General features: G+C 37.7%; 1 protein-coding gene and 1 long non-coding RNA gene across 11 annotated transcripts in view; one reads left to right on the forward strand and one right to left on the reverse strand.

Moving 5' to 3' along the window:
* Window positions 1-20,660, forward strand: part of SBF2 (SET binding factor 2) — a 499,008-nt gene that overhangs the window by 456,096 nt on the left and 22,252 nt on the right. For all 10 annotated transcript variants that reach the window (XM_060399918.1, XM_042233068.1, XM_015101036.3 and 7 more), the window contains 4 exons: window positions 815-999; window positions 5,953-6,129; window positions 8,314-8,415; window positions 9,117-9,302. In XM_060399918.1, coding sequence (XP_060255901.1) covers window positions 815-999; window positions 5,953-6,129; window positions 8,314-8,415; window positions 9,117-9,302 — 650 coding nt within the window. The remainder of the gene's footprint in view (window positions 1-814; window positions 1,000-5,952; window positions 6,130-8,313; window positions 8,416-9,116; window positions 9,303-20,660) is intronic.
* LOC132657875 (uncharacterized) lies at window positions 4,982-19,648 on the reverse strand. The gene is made up of 2 exons (XR_009596633.1): window positions 10,383-19,648; window positions 4,982-9,449 (listed from the first exon to the last, which is right to left on the reverse strand). It is a non-coding gene; the product is annotated as an uncharacterized LOC132657875 (long non-coding RNA).

Raw genomic sequence — 20,660 nt, forward strand, 5'->3', positions numbered from 1 at the left:
TCAAATTCAAGATGTATTATATGCCTTTGTGTTTAAATATTTAATATTTGATAGTCTAACTTGCATATAAAATGCTTGATTTTTCTAATTAATATAATTAAGGTCAACTTAAGAGATTCTTCCTAGTAGCTTAGCTTTGTCTTTCCCTTAGAAGACATCTGCTTTTGACTGTCCCTCTTAAATAAAGCCTCCTAAGAGTGAAATGTACATTACTAAATGTATAACTTTTCACCGTTTCTCCTGGATACTGGGGGGAAAAAGATAAAAATATAGTCTTTACTGACTTAAAATTATATCATTTTGGCATGATGTGCAAATATTAATTCTAAATCCAGCCTCAAATTTTAGTGGGTTTAGTAAAGTTCTGATTTACTTCTTAATATGGATTTCTTATTGAACTGACTAAAGCAGAAGACTGTTCCTTCCTTCTTTACTGAAGCCATGAGGAATTTACTCCCGTGTTCTCTTCCGTAGGCTTCATTATTGCCTCCTGCCCACATTTTTTTCTTTCCTAGAGTCAGTGCACTCTATTTATGATCTCAGTATGTATTTATAAATACTGAATTCACATCAGTATGCAAAAATAGAATCGACTTGGGTGATTTCTTAAGTTCCTCTGAGCCGAATGATTTTTGGAAACGCTATGTTGAATAATGCTTATATGATGCAGATGACCAATATGATATGTGATTACTTAGATGAATTAATTTGCTATTACCTCTAAAACCGTACCTGCAGAGCTTGCATCTTTTTCCCTATCCAGTGGCATTCTCACATCAGATTATCTCACTCAACTGTTTTGACTTTTGTGAAGGTGTTTGGGCAAGTCTTCGCTCTAGCACTCGCCTGATCAGCTCTCCAACATCCTTCATTGATGTTGGCGCCCGGCTGGCAGGCAAGGATCACTCGACCTCCTTCAGTAACAGCACTTACCTGCAAAACCAGCTCTTGAAACGTCAAGCAGCCCTTTATATATTTGGTGAGAAGTCACAGCTAAGGGTAAGATTTCTTTTTCTCACTTAGAAACTTCATGGATACAGGAAGGCAGGTTCTAAAACTTATTTCATAAACCAGTTTTCCTAGAATTTTTTTCTTTTTTTTTTTTTTGCAGCTTGGATTCTTAACCTGGAGTTAATAATCAATCTCAAAAAAATTGGCTCATGAATATGTTTACATATGTGTCTGCCTGTACTTATGTAGAAGGAGATACGTATGCATACACACATATGCATATTTATTACCCTTGAAAAAAGTGCTTATTCATAATCATTTTCTTTTTTCTTTTGTTGAAGTATAGTTGATTACAATGTTGTTAATTCCTATTTTACAGCAAAGTAATTTGGTTACTCATATTGTATACATTCTTTCTTTAATATTCTTTTCCATTATGGTTTATCATAGGATACTTTTTTTTAATTGGAGGATCATTGCTTGGGACTTCCCTGGTGGCTCAGATGGTAAAGAATCCACCTGTAATGCAGGAGACCCAGTTCGATCCCTAGGTTGGGAGGATACCCTGAAGGGCATGGCAACCCACTCCAGTAGTCTTGCCTGGAGAAGCCCTGTGGACGGTGGAGCCTGGCGGGCTACAGTCCACAGGGTCATAAAGAGTCGGACACGACTGAGCCACTAAGCTCAGCACACATATATACATTCTTTTTTTAATATTCTTTTCCATTATGGTTTATCATAGGATATTTTTAATTGGAGGGTAATTGCTTTACAATGTTGAGTTAGTTTCTGCTGTACAACACCATGAATCAGACATAAGTATATATATATTCTTTTCCTCTTGAGCCTCCCTCCAGCCCTCTATGTCGTCACAGAGCACCATGCTGATCTCCCCATTATACACAGCTTCCTGCTAGCTATCTGTTTTTCACATGGTAGTGTATATATGTCGATTCTACTCTCTCAATTCATCCTCCTCCTCCTTCCCCGCTGTGTCCACAAGCCCATTCTCTATGTCTGTGTCTCTCTTCCTGTCCTGCAAGCAGGTTCATCAGAAACATTTTCTAGATGGATATATATATGTATTAATATACAATATTTTACTCTTTCTGACTTACTTTGCTCTGTATGACAGATTCTAGGTTCATCCACATCACTACAAATGACCCAATTTTGTTCCTTTTAGTGGCTGAGTAATATTCCATTATTATATTCTTCATTGTTGATGAGTAAAGAAGTTGTGGTACATAATCATTTTGAAAATCAGCATAAACATCAAGACTGTTAGGGAATATACATTTAAAAAAAGAAGAAAGAAGGCTATTCAGGCTGTGGTTTTCCACTCTCTCAGTTCAGCTTCCAGAATCTGTGCCCGTTGCAAAACAGATGTTTCTGTTCTTCGTAAACCTATTGATAAAGCTATAGGAAGGAGGACGAGTGGAAAGAGGAGTATGACACTGCATATGGAAGCAAGGGAAGGCTGAGGTTGTACTTCTTAGGTTACATTTTTTTAAGATTTCTCAAGGCTGTATAGAGAGACACATGTCCTCTAAGACATGTCAGAAAATGTAAAATATTAATTAGCTGCTAATCAACTTTATTCTTACTTTTCAATTATGCTAAAGAGCTTCACTGTGCTCAAGTCCTCTAAATTGTAAAGACAGTCTCTATCTCCAAAAGCAACATTAATTATTCTGGATTTAATGTTTTGCAATTCACACATTACAAAATAAATTTCATCGTTACTGACAGGTGTGTGGGAAATAAAAAGCATTTGTTAATTAAGAAATCCTCTCAAGTTTAGTCCAGGGCTGCGGTGAGCACTGGACAATCTAGGCAGACCTTCAGTTGAACTGAAGAATGGAGGCTGCAAGCAGGATCCCTCAGGCTTGGTCCAAAGGATGCCAGAGCCTGCGTCAGCTCCTCTGTGGCAATCTAGCTGGCACTTCTCCCGCTGCCTGGACTGCTGTAGCCACTTAGTCCCCAGGCTTTAGGGCAGAATGAAACTGCTGGGTAATGCTCAGTTTTTAAATATGCACACGTGTCTTCTGATGCAGCAGGTAATCTTACATCCAGAAAATAATTGGGATGCTTTTCAACAGTAGCCCAGGGAGGCCTGCACAGCCTCCTTGGCACCAGTGTCTTTCCCAGAGCACAGATTCCTCACACTTAAGCACACCACTTATGATCTGAGTCACTCCCCAAGGTTTGTCTCCTGAATGCACATCTCTACCACTCCCTCTGCACATCAGTCTTCAGATAAGCTGTCCGATCAGGCATATACAAGTAAGAAAGACTGGCCACTAAGACCCTTCCTCCTCTCTTCCCTCCCTTCTCTCTTTCATCAATACAATATTATATTTAAAAAGCATAATTCCATAATCCCAAACAAAATTTATGGCACATTATTTATTAGGATTTTCTTGTATTCCATTCACGTTTTTTGTTGAACTCCGTCTGTAGATGTGGGTGCATGTCTGTTTGATGTGTGCCTCAGTCTGGCCAGCACAGTGCTGCCTAGCTACAGCGCCACACCTTTTTCTCCCAGCAAAAGGAACCCAACACAGGAAACCCATAAGTGAGAGTGCCTTATTCTAAATAATCTGGAATTGGCTTTATTTACCATTTTTAATTCATATACTTTAATATCTTGGTGACAAATTCCTTATGACAGTGTGTCTCAACACTATGGTTGATAACTCCTGCATTATAAGATAAGTATGAAAGTGTTACTCTGTCAGTCACGTCCAACTCTTTGTGACCCCATGGACTATAGCCTGCCAGGCTCCTCTCTCTCTCTGGAATTCTTCAAGTTAAGAATACTGGAGTCGGTTGCCATTCCCTTCTCCAAGGATCAAACCTGGGTCTCCCGCATCGCAGGCAGATTAATGTCTGAGCCACCAGGGAAGCCTCTTAAGGTAAGTATACCTACCTCAAGTTTAGATGGGAAATAGAAAAGAATCTAGTTGTCCTGAAAAAATAAACTATTTTTTATGTATTAGAAGTTTTTTTTTAATTTATATAACACACCATTGTAAATCAATTTAGTATACTTCAATTAAAAGTTTAAAAAGTAGGTAACAAAAAAAACCCTGCTGTATAGCACAAGGAACTATACTCAGGAATATAAATGTTCAAGTATCTTGGTAAGTATATCTGGATTATAATAAATGTTTTGAATTGTATGTAACTTTTAAAGTAAAGCAAAAAAAAGCTTAAAAAACTTGAAAATGTGACTGAAATTTTACACATAGTTGATAAACCAAAATATCCAACAATTTGGAAAATTATCCAATGATTGAAATAATTATGAAGTCTGTTATATATACAACATGGAAACATGTTATGACTTGAGATAAAGAACCTAGCAGTATGAGAACATGAGTTCCTTTCTGGTTTTCTTTATCATCTATATGTAAAATTACAGTAGCATACAGCTTTTTTATTTTTATTTTTTATTGAGATACAGTACAATCCACTAGAGGATTTTTCCTACATTTTAGATTATTTCTTTAGGGTAGCTCCCTAAAGGTGGAATTACTAAGACAAAGAAACTTTTTTCTTAATATATGTTGGAAATGCTTTTTAAAGGGGAAAAAAAAAAAACTTGGGAGTTTTTGCTTTTTATTTGAAAACTTTTATAGATCTTTAAAAAATACTCTAACCAGTATAAAACATGAAATGGACCCTATTATATAATATTTGGCAGCAATTTTGCTTAGTTGTGATAAAATACAAATAACGTAAAATTTACTGTCTTAACATATACACTTTAGTAGTGTTAATCACATTCACGTCATTGTATAGTCAGTCCTCAGGAAACAGATGATCCCGTTTCGAGTAATTTAGGCAGGATATGAAGAAAGTGAAAAGAACATGAGAAAATTCATTCATTCTTTGCTATAAGAAGCTGGAGAACTTTTAAATCTTCAGAAGTAGGCAACTAGATGATCAGAATAAACTATTTCAGTGAGCCATCAATTTAGCGTTCTTTAGTTAATATTGAACACTCACCTGGAAAAACTCCATGTGCATTAAAAGTACAAAAATTCTATATGAATTTTTATTTGAGTAAAAGTACTGAAATAAATATAGGTTGAAATATATGTCATATTGAGTGGAAAAAATTGTCCAAAAGTTAGAAATCAACAAAGCCTCTCATGTTTTACTGTATATCATTTTTTTTATTATTGGCTTTAAAAGAATAACTACAATATTAGTAGTCTTAGGAGAGTGAGACAGTGATTTCTATTTCCTTCTCAATGTTTACTCTGTTTTTTTCATTTTCACAGTGGCTTTGTTTTACTTGCATAATAAGAAACAAATGTGTATGTCTATAAACTTTAAGTTGTAGAGCTTTGGAAGCTCAATAGCATATTACCTTTTAATTGTAACATACATCTTAGGGAGATTTAGTTTACAGTTTGGGATTAGTCATGCATCATTGGTTCCTCTTTAGACTTGCAGGTTCATGGCCTTATAAGAAAGTGAAAGCGAAGTCGCTCAGTCGTGTTCAACTCTTTGCGACCCCATGAACTGTAGCTTGTCATGCTTCCCTGTCCATGGGATTTTCCAGGCAAGAGTACTGGAGTGGGTTGCCATTTCCTTCTCCAGAAGATCTTCCCGACCCAGGGATCAAACCCAGGTCTCCCACATTGTAGGCAGACACTTTACTGTCTGAGCCACCAGGGAAGTCCTCATGGCCTTATAAGTGGCTTCTATTTGGTGCTATAAGCTCCATCAGATAGATTCCAGTCTACAAGTAGCCTCTTCAAGTTTCAGAGTGAGAAGTCAAGTCAAACCACTAGACCTTACTGAATATCTCTTTCCAGCAATATTGACGCATTAGCCACACAAGATTGAGCTTCTTGACCCATTGCAGCCCCTGCAGGCTCCTTGGCCTCAACTGACTATGTATTATTAAGCATTACCCTGTTGAGAACATTGCTCTTTTACCTATTAACACTTCATCTGCTTAATTCTCTGCATCTTCATCCACAGAACTTCAAGTTAGAATTTGCTTTAAATTGTGAGTTTGTTCCTGTTGAATATCATGACATCCGACAAGTGAAAGCCAGTTTCAAAAAGCTGATGAGGGCTTGTGTTCCAAGTGCCATCCCTACTGACTCAGAAGTGACCTTCCTAAGAGCGCTGGGAGACTCTGAGTGGTTCCCACAGGTAATATTTGGAGCAGCTTGTCTTCTAACTCAAGGAAAGAGAGTCCCAAGGGGATATACAAAATTGATATTTGAGGAAAAGAATATTGTATTCCCCACTACCTGACACACTCTCCCCTTTTTGTGTGTCCTCTATAAAGGCCTTTCAGTTCCAGGGCACCACTTGATGTAGGAGGTGCAGGGGTGGAATTCTTCATCCTTGGGTTTTTCTCTGTTACTGAAATTTGGTCTCCATAGGATGCTAAGAAAGATTATTGTTTTTAGGTGAAAACCTTTTGATACATAACAAATTTAATTAACATGTATTTATAAGGCTTCTGGTCTGTCATTAGCAGAGTGATAATCCAGGACAGAATGTGACTTCTATGTGGCTCCAAGGGCCTTTTCCTCTTACTTTCTCACTTTCTTTTTGTCTCTACCCATTCCATCTCTCTGGATTTTGGATTCATCCCCAAACCAGCCCACCAAAGGCACATTGGATGCCCTGAAGCCTTCTTAAGGTTTAGGAAAAAACCATTTATCCTTCCTTCAGCTAAGTCAGTCTTGTGATGTTTTCAACTGAACTCCTATCGAGAAATTAAGGAAATAGGTATGCCAGCACGTAACCCACATGTCTTCCAAACCACAGAAAGAACGGTATTTATGACATGCATGTTTCAGACACTGATGCAGACATTTGGCCAAGAGCCTCTCTACAGTACAACCGTGTCTTTAGGCCCCTCGTGCTTGTTCATTATTCCTTCTTCCCCTGACAGGAGTGCACAGCCCCTCGCTCCCCTGTCTACATCAACCTGCAAGTCTCTAACTCTTTTTTTTTTCCCCCTTTCTCGCTTGAGGAGGAAAATGGATTGTTTCCCACAGTACATGGGACTAAAAAGGGGGAGAAAAAAGCCAGGAAATGATGTAAGAACCCAGGGCAGTGACTATTCTCAAGGTACTTAAACTCTAGGAAGACAGCCACATACATACTTAGCTATAAATCTGTATGAGGCTGTGTTAATTACTGTTAAGGCAATTCAGGATACTTTGAAGTAGCCATGGAAGCTGAGCAATCCTTCTGTCCCTTCTGTTCCTAAGCTATGAGCCCCAGCCCCAAAATGTTCCCACCACTCAACCTATCCATCTGTTTCTGCTATTCTGCATTCTGCTCCTTACTTCATAGTGGATCCATATCAGAAATTAGTGACTAAAAACAATGGAAAACACTGTCCCACTGGAATATTGGCAATTTAAAAGTTAACTTAGAGAAAATGCTAACTAAGCCCAAGAGAATTCAGGCTTGGTAATAGTTGTGTTATAGGAACTTTTGGGTGAGGAGCTTCTCATTCCTGGAGGGGACACCTGCCTTTTTCCTGTTTTTAAAATAGCCTAACTCTTTAAAATATGTTGGTGGGGGTGTTTAAATTCCAAGTTGGATTCATTCTACAAATTATGTCAAGTAAGGCTTAAAAAATTTTTTTTTAATCAGAATGTTACACATTTAGTTTTGAGATCTATATGCTCTGCTCACAACCTAATTGTTCATTAGGGACTTTGAGTCAGTTGGCTTGCCTCAAAAAGCTGAGCACAAATGCAAGTTTTCTTCTCATTTAATACACAGTACAAATATTTAAGTGTACAATTCACATTTGATAGAAGCAGTATCTTTTATAATTTCTCTAGGGAGATGAATTTTATATATATTTTGTAATATTTTTCTTTCTCCTAAGATTTTTGGTATGGATATTTTCTCTAGTATGAGAGGTTTTTAAAATTTAAAAAGTGTATAGTTCAGTTAAAATGAAAATGAAAAGTACTTTTTAGTATATTTACAAAGTTGTGCAGCCCTCTGAGATAAAACATACTACATCATATAAGAAACTTTAAATCCAATAACTGTATTGCAAGGGCCACTTAAAACTGTCTTTGCCACTCCATAGAATTATAATAGCTTTTCGGCTTTGAAGGGAATCATGAACTCAATTTACTTCAATAAGTATCACTTGAACACATTGTTTTAAATTGTGTCATTGTTTAATCTTGATTTTGATGAAGAGTTTTAATTGTTTATAATTTATATGATTCTTTGTTGTTGAAATATTTTATCCCTAACTTGTTTGATTATCTAAGGTTGATAGCAAGAGTGTCTGTTCTCGGTGCTCAGAAAGCACTTGGTCTAAATGTGGCCTCTGTTCCTTTTTCGTAGCTTCATAGGATATTGCAGCTGGCTGTGGTTGTTTCAGAAGTACTTGAGAATGGTTCCTCAGTTTTGGTGTGTTTGGAAGAAGGCTGGGACATCACTGCACAAGTAAATTATTAAACCATATTCTCTGATAGTTTTATATTTGTATTTCAATTGAATTATTTTAAAATTCTGCAGGTGAATCTTTTGTATGACGACTAATGTGTTTATGGACACAGAATGTACTCTGTTAAACACCACCTGGTATCCATCAAAAAGCTCTGTGCCAGGAGTTCCTAGGCCCTCCACAGCCTGAGCACTCTGACTCAGGTCATCAGGCTCCACAGAGCATCACCACAGATGTACCGTGCAAGCATGACCAGCAACGTAGGACACAGGCCATCTTTCCTATGTTTTCTCAGTTCTTTCTCTGGTTCTGTTAGCCCCTTCTTTACTCACCCCAAAGTATGAGTATAATCTACAGGAAGACATTAGTCTACATCTCCCAGGAGATGTAGGTTTGAACTGATCCTCTGAGCTTATTGATTAACCTAGGAGAAAGCCACAGTCAGCAAACTGGCCAGACAAGGATTAAATTCTTAATTCTCTGTAGAAAAATGTAACCAAAATGAATTTGAGTCTTACTTTTTAATGGAAAGCTTTTAGAATTAATACAGTTAGTTGTCCTGGACAGGTTAGTGAACAAATTTGCCATCCAGATAACTTTGCTTGTAGAGTAGCCATCATCAAAATGAAGTGCTTTGTCTTAGCAGTAGGAATTTTTCGGGACTGCAAGTAATGAAGTATCCAACCTGCTTGTGCCCTAGGTGACCTCCCTGGTTCAGTTACTCAGTGACCCCTTTTATAGGACACTTGAAGGCTTCCGGATGCTGATCGAGAAAGAGTGGCTCTCATTTGGTCATAAATTCAGTCAGCGGAGCAGCTTGACCCTCAGCTGTCAGGGCAGTGGTTTCACTCCCGTCTTCCTACAGTTCTTAGATTGCGTCCACCAGGTAAGTAGAGCCAGTTTAAATCGACTAGACATGAAAAAAAGAACAGAACTAGCATTTATTGAGTATTGCATTGCTGTGCCAGGTATCTTTGTGCCACAACTCTGATGGACTCAGCCATAGACTTGATGAAATCTCAGCGGTAGATGTCTGGGAATGGAAAAGAAAAAGAACTAGTTGATTTCTTTTTTAGTTTTTGTTTGTTTATTTATGGCTGTGCTGGTTTTTCATTGCTGCACAGGCTTTCTCTGGTTGCGGCGAGCAGCCCTCTCGTTACAGTGGCTTCTCGTGTTGCAAGCCTGTGCTCTAGAGTGCTGGGGCCTCAGCAGCTGCAGCACACAGGCTTCATTACCCTGAAGCATGTGGAATCTCCCCAGACCAGGGATCAAACCCACGTCCCGTTCATTGGCAGGCAAATTCTTAATCACTGAACTGCCAGTGAAGTTCAAACTAGTTGGTTTCTGAACTTAAGACAGCTGAGCTGGTTGTTGAGCTTGATCCCAAGTGAAGGGGTTATTCTTGTTTAGTCACTAAGTCATGTCCTACTCTTTTGCAACCCCATAGACTATAGCCTTCCAGGCTCCTCCATCCATGGGATTTCCCAGGCAAGAATACTGGAGTGGTTTGCCAATTTCTTCTCCAGAGGATTTCCCAACCTGGGGATCAAACCCGCATCTCCTGCATGGCAGACAGGTTCTTTACCACTGAGCCACCAGGGAAGCCCCAAGTGAAGGGGTCAGCACTCTGAATTACCACCTACCAAGAAGAGGAACAAACTTGGGCTTATTCTCTAAGAAAATTTGTTCTAGTGTAGAATAGCAAAAATCTCTAGGTGATGGTGGGGCTTGAAATCCTACACGTGGTCTTCCCAGTTGGGGAAAACCCTACCTTGTGCCTGAGAATTTAGGAGAGGTAGAAAGAATTAGGGCCTGACCAGGCAAGCCTCTGAGGTTGAAAACAATGGCTCAGTTCTACTGGGTGACATAATCAGGACTAATCAAAGAGCCAGATAGAAACAGAGGTATATAATGCAGTCAGATCCAGTGGGAACAGGAGATGTGAATGTTCTGGGCTCCCTCCTACCTTCATCTCAGGCCTTGGTCAGGATTGGGCTTGAGAACTGGATGGCACTGAGTCTGCAAGTTGAAGGTATTGGCACCAGTGGCTAAACTGGCCTGGAAAGAACAAGGTTCATGCTTTCAGCTGTGTTTCATCAACAATGAATGGGTTCTGACATGTCACACATATTTGTCAGAATGAGGAACCTCTTTGAAATTGAAATACCTTGGCCTCAAATATCTATTGAAAGGAAAAGTAAAAATATTTTTAGGAACCAGTTTTGGAACTCAGTCATCTTATGTATGGTTGTGTTTTGATTTGTATCCTATTAATCACTTCATCAGCTTTATCAATTCACTTTATGTATTTAAAAAGTATTTAAAGTGTATAATTCAGTAGTTTTTAGTATGTTCATAGAGTTGTACAACTACCACAAGCAATTTCAGATTGTTTTATCACCCGATAAACAAACTCCATACACGTTAGCAGTGACTTGTACACCACCCCCGCCTGGATGCCATTCCCAACATACACACACACTGGAGGTTATGTTTTTGATTGCTCCACAGCTTTTTAAAGACCTACTGAATAATTTTAATTGATTTGAGCAGCATCTGGAGAAGCTGGCCGCAAGGTTGATCTTATGCTTTTAAACTCTTTGTAGCAAATGATATATTTGCTTCCTGTTGGAATATTAGCCTTTTGATTCAGATTCCTTTCAGCAAATAGATGAGGGAGAAGCGTGAAGCCCATTGTCTGTGAAACAAAAAACTCAACTGAGACCAAAGGAGATGTGCAGGCATCTCTTCTCACTGCTGGACAGGTGAAGGCATACCCGTTCTTCATGGAGCACTTATCTCACACTTACTATGCTAACCGAGTGCGCCAGGCTATTTCTTGCCTCCCTGTCTGCCTCCCACCCTTGCAGTCATTGCTAATACTTCTTGACCACTTACTGTTAATGCCAGGCACTGTTCTCAGCACTACATTTCATGATTCTTTCTAGGTAATCTTTGAACCTTTTCCAGGCCTCTTTGTTTGTATTCTAATGAACCATCTACAGACTTCCTTGATAGCATCTATACACTAGGAGCTATCAATAAATGTCTGTCGCCTTCTACTTAGACTGAGAATTCTTGGGAGCAGGGTCTGTGTCATAATTAGTCTTCATATCCCTAATATCTAATTATAATTTCAGTCTCTGGAGTCTAGTATACCCTCAGTAAATACGTACAACAAATGAATACATGTAAATTTGAATGACCACCTGGTTCAGCCTTATTCAGGCTGTTGTTACCCTTCATTAGGACCATCTCGGATATCCAAAGTACAATTGCTAGTAAAATCTTCTGAATGCTCAGATATGATGCTTTTATCCTCTTTTACAAAAATCTTTAAAGCAGACAAACTTTCAGTGGCTCTGTGTCATAAAGAATTACTCACATCCAACTTGGATATAATACTGTCAAAAATCACTTGAAAGGTTTTTAAGTCTCCTCACTGGATGTCTGTGTTGTCTCAATAAGTACACTCAATCAGTTTTACCCCTCCATTGAAATAATATCACTGTTTGTTCAGTTAAATACTAGATAAAGCAACTGACTTTTAATGTCTTTGGCATATAAAAATGTGTATCTTTAACAAAGTCACAGTCTTCATAATGTGGTGTTCACACTTAAAGAGCATGTAGGGATTAAGAAGCACAATAGAAAAAAATCAATAAAACCAAGAGCTGGTTCTTTGAAAGGGTAAACAAAATCAACAAACTTCTAGCCTGGCTCACCAAAAAGAAAAGAGAGAACCCCCCCCCCCCAGAAAAAAAAAACAAAATAAATGAAAAAGGAGAAATCTCAGCTGATACCACATAAATACAAAGACCATAAGACAATACTATGAACAATTATATGCCAACAAATTTGACAAGCTAAAAAAAATGAACAACTTCTAGAAACGTTGTTGTTTTTAGTCACTAAGTCTTGTCTGACTCACAGGCTTCCCTGTCCATGGGGTTTCCCAAGCAAGAATACTGGAGTGGGTTGCCACTTCCTTCTCCAGGAGATCTTTTTGACCTAGGGATCGAACCTGTGTTTCCTGTATTGGCAGGCGAATTCTTTACCATAGACCCACCAGGGAAGCCCTCTAGAAGCATAAAACTCACCAAAATTGAATCAAAAAGAAATAGATAATTTGAACAGAATGATCACTAGAAGTGAAAGACCTGTAATAAAAAAAAAAAAAAAAAAACTCCCTGCAAACAAAAGTCTAGGACCAGATGGCTTCACAGGTGAATTCTACCCAATATACAGAGAACTTATACTGATTCTTCTCAAACTCTTACAAAAGTTTGAAGAGGAGGGAACAGTCCCAAAGACATTATATGAAGCCACCATCAGTTACCCTGATACCAAAACCAAAGATACCACTAAAAAAGAAAATTACAGGCCAGTATCTTTGGTGAATATAGATGCAGAAAGTCTCAACAAATGTTAGCAAACTGGACCCAACAACACAGGGAAAAGATGATACACCTTCATTTGAGATTCATCCCAAGTTTACAAAAATGGCTCAACATATGCAAATCAGTGTGACGTACCACATTAACAAAGATGATCAAAAACCACATGATCATCTCAGTAGATGCAGAGAAAACATTTGGCAAAATTCAACATCCATTCGTGATAAAAACTTTTACTGAAGTGAGTTACAGTGGACCTATCTCAACATAATAAAAGCTATTTATGACAAACTATAGCAAATATAATACTCAACAGTGAAAAGCTAAAATCTGGAGCTAGGATGCCCACTCACACTTTTATTCAACATAGTATTGGAAGTCCTAGCCACAGCAATCATACAAGAAAAATGAAAGGTATCCAAATTGAAAGGAAGAGGTAAAAATGTCACTATATGCAGATGACGTGGTACTATGTATAGAAAACACTACAGACACCATACAAAAACTACTAGATCTAATAAATTCAGCAAAGTACCAGGATACAAGACTAACATTCAGAAATTGCTTGTATTTCTTTACACTAACAATAAATATCAGAAAGGTAGTATAAAAATAACTTTTAAAATTGCACCACCACCCCCAAAAAAAAAATGCTAGGAATTAACCAGACCAAGGAGATGAAAGACTTATACACTGAGAACTGTAAAATATTAATAAAGGAAATTTAAAGAGGCTTCACAGAAATAGATTGGAAGAATTAATATTGTTTAAATGGCAGTACTACTCACAGCAATCTACAAAATTAATACGATCCCTATCAAATTACCCATGACATTTTTCACAGAACTAGAATAAGTAGGAAGCCTAACTGTCCCAGATTTCAGATAATACTACAAAGCTACATTAATCAAAATTGTGATATTGGTACAAAAAAACAGACACATGGATAAATGGAATAGAATAGAGAGCCCAAAAATAAATCCACACACCTACCTACCGTCAGTTAATCTTTGACAAAGGAAGCAAGAATATCAAATGGGAAAAAGTCTCTTATGTGGTTCTGGGAAAGTTGGACAGCTGCATGTAAATCAGTGAAGTTATAACACACCCTTTCACCATACACAAAAATAAACTCAAAATGGCTTAAAGATTTAACCATAACACCATAAAAATACTAGAAGAGAACATTGACAAAACATTCTCTGACATAAACTGTACCGTTGTTTTCTTAGGTCAGTCTCTCAAGTCAATAGAAATAAAAATAAACAAATGGGACCTAATCAAACTTACAAGCTTTTGCACAGCAAAGGAAACCATAAAAAAAAAAAAAAAAGGCAGCCTACTGAATAGGAGAAAATATTTGCAAATGATGTGAACAATAGGATTTAATCTCCACAATGTACAAACAGCTCATATGACTCAACAACAAAAATAAACAGCCCAATGGAAAAATGGGCATAAGACCTTAATAGACATATTTCTTCAAAGAAGATATACAGATGGCCAGTAGGCACATGAAAAGATGCTCAGCATTGCAGATCATTAGAGAAATGCAAATCAAAACTGAAATGAGATACCACCTTCACCCATCACACCAGCCACCGTTAAAGTCCCCAAATAACAAATGGTGGCGAGGGTGTGGAGAAAAGGGAACTTTCCTACACTGTTGGTGGAAATGCAAGTTGGTGCAGCCACTGTGGAAACAATATGGAAGTTCATCAGAAACCTAAAAACAGAATTACCATATGATCAGTAATGCCACTCCTGGGCACATACCTGGACAAAACTATAATTCAAAAAAATACATGCACCCCTAAATTCATAGCAGCACTATCCACAATAGCCAGGACATGGAAACAACCTGAATATGAATGGATACGGAAGATGTGGTACCTATATGCGATGAAATACTACTCAGCCAAAAAAAATGAAATAATGCCATTTACAGCAACATGGATGCAACTAGAGATTATTATGCCAAGTATGTCAGAAAGAGAAAGACAGATACCATGGGGTGTCACTTCTATGTGAAATCTGAAATATGGCACAAATGAACTTATCTACAAGACAGAAACAGACTCACAGACATAGAAATAAAACTTGCGGTTGCCAAGGAAGGTGTGGGGAGGAAGAGGGATAGATTGGGAGTTTGGTATTGGTCAGTGCAAACTATTACATTTAGAATGAATTAATGACAATGTCCTGTCGTGTATAGCACAGGAAACTATATTCAGTCTCCCAGGATAAACCATAATGGAAAAGGGTATTTTTTTAAAATGTACTTCAATGAGAGGAATGGCAGGTAAACTCACCCATGTAGACTTTTTTTTAATAAGAATTAAACTGTACCCACGTCAAGTTTTTGGGTTTTTTTGTTTTGTTTGTTTGGCCATGCTACACAGCTTACAGGAATCTTAGTCCCCCGACCAGGGATTGAACCCAGGCCCTCAGCATTGACAGTGCAGAGTCCTAACCACTGAACCACCAGGGAATTCCCCCATCAAGCTTTTCTTACATAAGAATTAAACTGAGAATAGGCCATTTGTTTATAAACTTCTTTACTAAGCACTTTAAGGTATTATCCATAGGCATTTGAAAATATCCATATTTTTGTTTTCACATTTTTATCCTAAAATTAACTTAATTTTTTTTCAGTTAAAATGAAAGTTTGTAACTGTTCCTTTTTTGCAACATGTTGAAGTGATATCCTCTGATTTCACAGCATGAAATAAAGTTTAAAATAAGTAAGTTTAGGGACTTCCCTGGTGGCCCAGTGGCTAAGACTGTGCATTCACAATGCAGGTGGCCTGGGTTCTATCCCTGGTTGGGGAACTAGATCCCACATGCCACAACTAAGACCCAGTGCAGCCAAATAAATAAATATTTAAAATAAGTAAATTCAACTTCTGCTTCCACAATAAGGGATTAAGACTCTAAAGACAGCTCTCCCCCACCCCACCCATCCCCAGAGCATAATTGTAAACTCAGACATGGGGAAAGGAAACATTTCAACAAATGGTAATAGAATAACTGAATATCTGTATAGAAAATTATGAACCCCCAATTCTTACATCATTCACAGAAATTTGCCTGAAATGGATCATAGACCTAAATGGCTAAAGGAAATTTTTCAAGTAGAAAATAAATGATAAAAGAAGGAATCTTGGGATATCAGGAAGGAAAAAAACAACAAAGTAAAATATGAGTAAACACAATATACTTTTCTCTTGAGCTCCCTAAATTATTCTTGAAGCAAAAATTATAACACTATTTGATGTTCCCAATATAGGTAGAGGAAATAGTTATGGAGAAGGCAATGGCATCCCACTCCAGTGCTCTTGCCTGGAAAATCCCATGGATGGGGAGCCTGGTGGGCTGCAGTCCATGGGGTCACTAAGGGTCGGACACTGAGCGGCTTCACTTTCACTTTTCACTTCCATGCATTGGAGAAGGAAATGGCAACCCACTAAATTATTCTTGAAGCAAAAATTATAACACTATTTGATGTTCCCAATATAGGTAGAGGAAATAGTTAAGACAATTGGAAATGGAGGGGCACAAAGGGATGTGAAGGCAAGTAAGGTTTCTACACTTCACTGAAGCTGGTAAAATACAAACACTGGTTGACCGTAACAATATATGTAGTGTAATATCTAGAACAACCACTAAAAAAGCTATATAAGGATATACTCTCAAAAACACTATAGATAAGTCAAAATGGAATTCTAAAAAATGTTCAAGTAATCCATATAAGGCAGGGAAAAAAAGGGAAAACTATATAGAACTGAAGACAAAATGTAAAATGACAGACTTCAGCCTTAACATATCAATAATTGCATTAAATGGAGACAGTCTAAACATAACATGACCTAACAGCATACATTTTATAAGAAACTCAGCTCAAATATGAAAGTATCATTATAGAAATTTTATTTATAATAGCCAGAAATTGCAGGGGAGAGAGGACAGAATGTCTTAAAATAGGTAAATGGCTAAAAGACTGTGGTATATCCACACCACAGAATACTGCTCAGCAATAAAAAGGGGAGAGCTGCTGATAACAGGCAACAATTTGAATGGATCTCAAGAGCGTGATGCTGAGTAAGCAGTCTCAAATGGTCACACACTATGATTCCATTAGCATAACATTTTCAAAAATGACGAAATTATAGCGATAAGACCATTAATTATTGATAATTAATATCAATTATTATTAATACCCAATTATTATTAGGTTTGGAGATAGTGGGGAAAGGAGAATAGGTATGACTATAAAAGGGTATCATGAAAAACCATTATCCATCAGCTGGTGAACAGATGAACCAAGTCTGGTATATGCTCACAGTGGAATATTAATCAGCAAGCAAAGGCAATGAAATAATACATACAACATGGACGTGTCAAAAGCATGATCCATGAAAAAAGAGAAATCTCGTCACAAGGAGAGAGATTTTCTTCTCATTTTATCTGTATGAGATGGTAGATGTTAGCTAAACACACTGTAGTAATCATTTTATGATATATGTAATTCAGACAACCATGCTATATGCCTAAAACCTTTACAGTGATGTATACCAACTATTTCTCATTAAAACCAGGGAGAAAAATAGGTTTAAAAGACTACAGACTACACACTATATGCTTATAGGATATCCTACAAAAGGCAAAATAGTGGTAGAAAAATAGATCGGTGGTTGCCTGGAACCGGTGGTCAGGGCAGGGAGTCAACTCCAAAAGGGCATGAGCAAACGTCATAGGATGAGGGAACTATTCTGCATCCTCATTGTGGTGGCGGTTACACCACCACAATTACACAAACGTGTGACCAAAACGAGTCAACCTGTATGCTTAAAATAGGAGCATTTTAGTATATTTAAATTGTACTTCAATGAACCTGAAAAAAAAAATATTTTAAATAGTAACTCCAACCTGTCAGTAAACTGGAGTTCTAAAAAAAGACAACTGCTCTCTAGTTTCTCTAAAGAAAAACTTGCCGGTGTGATACCCAGAGGGCACTTATAAACCTGGCTGCCTGCTTTCTGGAAGCTCAGCAAGAAATAGGTCCAGGAAAATCCCAGTGAAGTATGCAGGTTTTTACTTTTTCCATACATTGTCAGTCTCATCATTAACGTACTTGTTCACAGGTGTCCCCAAGTCCAGAACTTACCAAGTTTGGTTTCTCAAAACAACAAACCTCTAGTCTTTTGCCTGCAAGAAGGTAGTCACATGACTTCATGGGGTAGGAAAGGACCCTGGAAGTCTTAGCACTGCCTCTAGACTTGCAACTGTTCTCATTTTTAGCCCCTATTTTACCCCTTTATGGGCTTTCCTGGTGGCTCAGACAGTAAGAATCTGCCTGCAATGCAGGAGACCCAGGTTCAATCCCTGGATCAGGAAGATCTGGAGAAGGGAATGACAACCCGCTCCAGTATTCTTGCCTGGAGAATTCTGTGGAAAAAGGAGCCTCGTGGGCTACAATCCATGGGGTAGCAAAGAGTCTGACACGACTGAGCGACCCCATAAAGGGTGTAACACTTACCCTTTATAGCACTTGGGCTTCTAAGACTTTTGGGGTTTACAGAGCAAACTCTTCCTTTTCAAATCATTTTCACCCTACAGGCATCCTAGTATAGCTTCTTATCTTCTGTCATTTTCTGGTATTCTTACATTTTCCATCTTTCAGAATTTTCTTACTCTTCTCCTGTCTCCTGCTCCCTTTCTCCCCACCTCCTTTTCGACTTTGTACCTTTTAAAAATCCCTTTTCTTTACTTGAGGGAGAGTTGCTAGGGGTTGTGTTTGTGTGGCTGAACTTGGCTTCAGTTAAACGCACTATTAAAGGTGTTAAACACCCACATTCAATTTGCAGAGCTCTGCATAACTAAATATTCGCGTCAGCAAAGGAATCCACTCACAGGCAGAGTCATGGAATATTCTCATATAAGACACACTGTCCTCACAGATGGGAATATCATTGTGTCCCAAGTATAATAATAATTACTTGAAATGTAATGCTTATATTTTATTGTTGGGTTGGGTGAGTTGAACGGAAGCATGAGTAGTCTAGAATGTTGGAAAGTAACCTGTGTTCTACAAGTACCTCTTTAGTGGTGTAACCAAAAACAATTCAGCGTAAACTAAAATGAAGTATGAATTACATTTCTGTTACCTTTAGAATTCATTACAATAGATGCTTAAACTGTGTATTGTTAAGTTAGATAAAGGAACTTGGGGCATATGTTTAATTTTTGGAACTTTCTTATTTTAAACGAGTTAAAATGTAAATATTCTGTATAAAGCAGTTAGTTCTGAAATTGAAAACAAAAGTTGACTTTTAATGAAAGCTCAATTAGTTGCAGGTGAGTGCTTCACAGGATCCAAAGACCCTTTAGTATGATTTCAAATCTGGTTGTACCATGTTAAAAAAAAAAATTTAAAATATAAATTTTTAAAAATTTGTCTGAACCCTTCAGCTTAGTACCCTAATAATTACCTGAGTGCAGGCAAGTCATGGCAAAGTGAGTATATGACATTAATTGCAGTATTTAAAGAATGTTTGGCTGTGATAGTTTTGGTGAAGTAGATTATTTTGTGCTGAAAGGGATTATATATTTATTCAAAAACAGGAGACTATAGTTAACAGACAATGCTTTTGATTCTTGCTGACTTAATTATACGGTAGTGTTTCCTCATCTCTTACGTACTGGTTTTAGGTATTAGAAAATGCCTTTTTGGAATACCTTTCAAGTGAACACTAATGCTCTACATGACTCTCCTCTGGCAGACAGTTCGAATTAGTGCTGTCCTCAGTCTCTCAGGAGCACGAAACGGAGCGAGGCCCAAGAACATTTTAAAAAATAAATGCAAAATTATGCTGCAGCAAGTGAAACTTTCCCAGGTGGAATGTGTTCACTGCTTATTAACCATTTCTAACACACTGAATGCCAAAAGGCAATCCATGGAAGTATGCTTAGACTTGCCCATTAGTACTAATAGAGTTACAAAGAAAACAGATGAAGCACTGATCTTAAATTAGAACTGCCTCATCATATAAAAAGCCATTGTTTACGCCAGTATATCCAGGTGTCAGATGAATTATAAACGCTGGATCACTGTTTCATAATAGCAACATCTGGCAGATTTTTTTGTTGCTCCCAAAAGAAATTGGCTTAGCTCTGATGATATCATTACAGGATGCTTCCTTTTCTTAAAATAGTTGAACCAAACTTAGAAGGAAAATACATCCAAAAAATGTGTTTTAATTACCTAAACTTTCTTTCTAAAAGTAAGGGGGAAACATACATATAATATGAATTTGAAAGCATGGCATGTAGGAAAGCATCTCCTTTACTCCAGCATTAGATTAAATCTTTGAGTGCATCTTAGGACTTTCTCATTATTTCCTACTTGGAACAAAACAAGTAACAGTTATAACTTTGCCTTTGAAGTTTGTTCAGTTTGTAAATTGACTCACTCTGGTCTGACTTCGTGATAGGAATTCTCCTCACAGTTATCACATGCCAGCACTATGCTAGCACTACGCTAGGTCCTGTTCCAAAGAGAAAAGCTATTTGCCTTTTAGAGATGTGAGCTTTCCCTGTGAGTACATATTTGAGCAGCTAAGCTGCCCCCTCACATAGGTCAGTTACTCTAAAATGTATCCATGAATGTTGGCAAAATAACTGCATTTAATGGATTCATGGTATATTCAAGAGTTTCTGGTGTCTGCCTGCTTCCCAGTCAACTGAAAACTGGCAAAACTGGCATACTCTAAACTATTTTATAACAAAGCAATTGCACCTTAAAAGCTTTTAATGTTTGAGCCCATAAAGTACGTTTGAGTTTGCAT

This window comes from Ovis aries, chromosome 15 (assembly GCF_016772045.2).
Source record: "Ovis aries strain OAR_USU_Benz2616 breed Rambouillet chromosome 15, ARS-UI_Ramb_v3.0, whole genome shotgun sequence".
In the NCBI taxonomy this organism is placed as follows: Eukaryota; Metazoa; Chordata; class Mammalia; order Artiodactyla; family Bovidae; genus Ovis; species Ovis aries.